Source organism: Temnothorax curvispinosus, unplaced genomic scaffold (genome assembly GCF_003070985.1).
Source record: "Temnothorax curvispinosus isolate PA1 unplaced genomic scaffold, ASM307098v1 QBEX01011453.1, whole genome shotgun sequence".
In the NCBI taxonomy this organism is placed as follows: domain Eukaryota; kingdom Metazoa; phylum Arthropoda; class Insecta; order Hymenoptera; family Formicidae; genus Temnothorax; species Temnothorax curvispinosus.
In genome coordinates, this window is record NW_020221233.1 from 325 (window position 1) to 3,071 (window position 2,747).

Sequence of the window (2,747 nt, forward strand, 5' to 3'; positions counted from 1 at the left end):
TTTTTTTTGAAATCGATATGTATCGGGTCGGTAATTGAGCATGACTTGCTGTGCGGTGTAGCTTGATTACTGTTTAGGGAAGCCGCGTAAATTTGTATGGGCCCCGTGCGTGTGCGTGATCAACCCGAGCTCCCATAGATCTTTTCAGCAGTGCTGGGGATCGCAACGGACAGTGGTGTGCGCGTGCGGATAGCCCTGCAGAGGCGCGTGGTTTTCTCGCTTTGGGGTTATTGTGAATTGCAGTGCGTTCTATATAGCCTCATAAGCATTAAATTTTTATCGCTGAAAGAGATCTAGTGATAGAAATTGTAAATTATTATTTGTCAATACGAATGTTGGTTTATCTTGTCAAAAGAGGAATGCTAATGTTCAGTTGATATTTAAATCCCGATATAGATGGAAGAAGAAGAAGGCCAAGATGCGCTAGTCGACTACGACAGCGATAGCAGCTTTATCACGGTAATAGATAGAGAAGCAAAAGATAAAAACGAGGAGACAGTAAGAAAAGATAGAGGTAAGAGAGTATTTTTTTGAAAATAAAGTAGTCCAGAAGAATAATATATATATGCATTCAGAGAAAATAAAAATAGTAATTTCAAAATTCCGTATAGAAGCAAAAGACAAGAAGGAGACTGAAGCAAAGGGTGCAATCCCGAAACGCGGCAAACCAAAGATAATAGAAAACATAGATGTGAATAGAGAATGGGCTGAAAATTGTCCTGTACTACCTATAGGGACAAAGATACTTTACGAGAAACAAGAAAAGATGGTTGAGAAAATGGACAATTCGATGCAGATGCTGGATAAAGTAATGAAGAAGGCCACCGAGATGATGGAGAATATGGTGGAAGTCTCCCGTTTAAACTTAGAGAAAGAAAAAGTTAAACTTAGACGTTTAGAGGTAAGCAATAAAGATACCCAAAGTTCAGTAGAAAACAGTAAACAAACGGTTAAAGAACTAGAGGTAGAGTCTAAAAAGAGAAAATTAAATGAAATAACAGTCTGTTCAGCCGAAAAAGATAGGAGTTTAGAGACAATGAAAAGAGCTATAGAATTGGAATTGAACAGTCAAAGGTTGCATATTAGAAGAGAATATAAGCTGACGCAAAAATCCAACTTTAATCTTTGGATGGATTATTTAAAATTTGAGTTAATGAATAACGAGTTGTTAGATGTAATAGATTCAAACATTGAAAGTCCAGAAAATCTCTCCGAACTAAAAGTTGCTAAGAGAAAAAGTCTTGTTAGAGATATAATAATCAATCATTTAGATGAAAACTATCATAAAAGGATTCTACATAAAAAAAAAAAATCCGAAAGAAATTTTGAAGAAATTGAGAAGATATAAAAAGAGTGAAGTAAACGTTACTCATGCATCGGTACGAGCTAAACTCTATCAAATTAAAATGAAAAAAGACGAAAAAGTAAGTGATTTTTGTGAACGCTTCGATTCAATAATTAGAGAATATGAATCATGTGAAGATGCGGTACCCCTCGCAGAACAAGAGATTAGATCTGCACTTTATCAGGCTGTGTCAATTAATGTACCAGAGCTGAGGAATGTAGATTTAATTAGAAGACAAACTAATCTTAAAGAAATGAACATAGATGAAATAAAGTCTTTTATGATGCAGTTAGAAGCAGAGACTAAAAACGAGAATAGAGAAAAATTAGAGAAACCCGAAGTCAGGGTACAGAGGGCTGCTGCAGAAGAGAACATGAAACAAGTGAAATGCTACAGATGCAACCGAATGGGTCATATGGCAAAGGACTGTCCACTAATAGAATTTGGTGCCTGGTTTTGTTACTACTGCCAGGAAGTACGAGGTCACAAGGGTGATAATTGTCCGAGTGCCGAAGCCCAGGCGAACAGAGCTAGAGGAAAAAGGTATTTAAATAAAACCGTTAATAAAAACATAAAGAAAAAGGGTAGATTTGTGCAAAAAGGCACAAAAAGAGTAGATAACAAAGGGAAAATAACCAAGATACAACCAGCTGAGAAACCTATATCAACGAAAACAGCAAATGAAGGAGAATCAGAAGAAGGTAAATAATACATGGTTAAATTAATAGAAGATAGAGATAGTTCAAAAGAGGTAGTCAATTTTACTGCAGATTCGGGTGCTACGGATCATATTGTGAATAAGAATTTTATTCTGTCAAAGTTTGAAAAATGTAAAGATAGAGTTATTAAATGCGGGAATAAAAATGAGCTTGCAAACATTTCAATAGATGGTAAAGGAGATCTTACGCTAATAACAAATGAAAAAGAAAAGAGAGTCATTAAATTAACAAATGTAATTGCAGCAAAGAAAGTATCCAAAAATTTACTATATCTAAGAAAGTTGGCTGATGCAAGGTTCAGTATTTATTTAGATGATAAAGTGTTTAAAGTTTACAATAAACTGGCAAATAAAATAGTTTTTTTTTTTAAAGGAATTTACAGATGTAGAGCAGAAATTGTTCCACATAGTGAGCTTCCTGAACAATCGCAAGCAAACATTCAGACCAATGAATTATCAATTTCGGAGGGAGAGTTAAAGGAGAGGGATAATGTTGGCTCTGCGATTGGGAGGGAGAATGAAGGAGAGCTCACAAATGTGAACAAAAATGAAAATAAAAAACACAATAATGCTGAACTCGATCAAGTCATTAAGTTAGAAGATATACAGACAATAGAGAATATAGAAGAAATGTGTGTGTTTGGAAGTCAAACGAAAATATGTATCCGCTGTTATTCGCCCTAC

General features: G+C 35.1%; 1 protein-coding gene across 1 annotated transcript; it reads left to right on the forward strand.

Annotated features, from left to right (window-relative positions):
• The first annotated feature begins 396 nt into the window (after positions 1 to 396).
• On the forward strand, positions 397 to 2,313 carry LOC112461489. The gene is made up of 3 exons (XM_025026747.1): positions 397 to 514; positions 612 to 901; positions 1,635 to 2,313. Exons 1-3 carry the CDS (start codon positions 397 to 399, stop codon positions 2,052 to 2,054), a joined length of 828 nt encoding a protein of 275 aa, XP_024882515.1. The 3' UTR covers positions 2,055 to 2,313.
• Positions 2,314 to 2,747: the final 434 nt, after the last annotated feature.

Excerpts from the sequence above, each read along its gene's own strand:
- LOC112461489 (XM_025026747.1), top strand. The coding sequence starts at position 397 with ATGGAAGAAGAAGAAGGCCAAGATGCGCTAGTCGACTACGACAGCGAT. Across the intron at positions 515-611 it reads GACAGTAAGAAAAGATAGAG|AAGCAAAAGACAAGAAGGAG; the intron begins GTAAGAGAGTAT and ends AATTCCGTATAG. Across the intron at positions 902-1,634 it reads TTAAACTTAGACGTTTAGAG|TTAGAAGCAGAGACTAAAAA; the intron begins GTAAGCAATAAA and ends TTTATGATGCAG.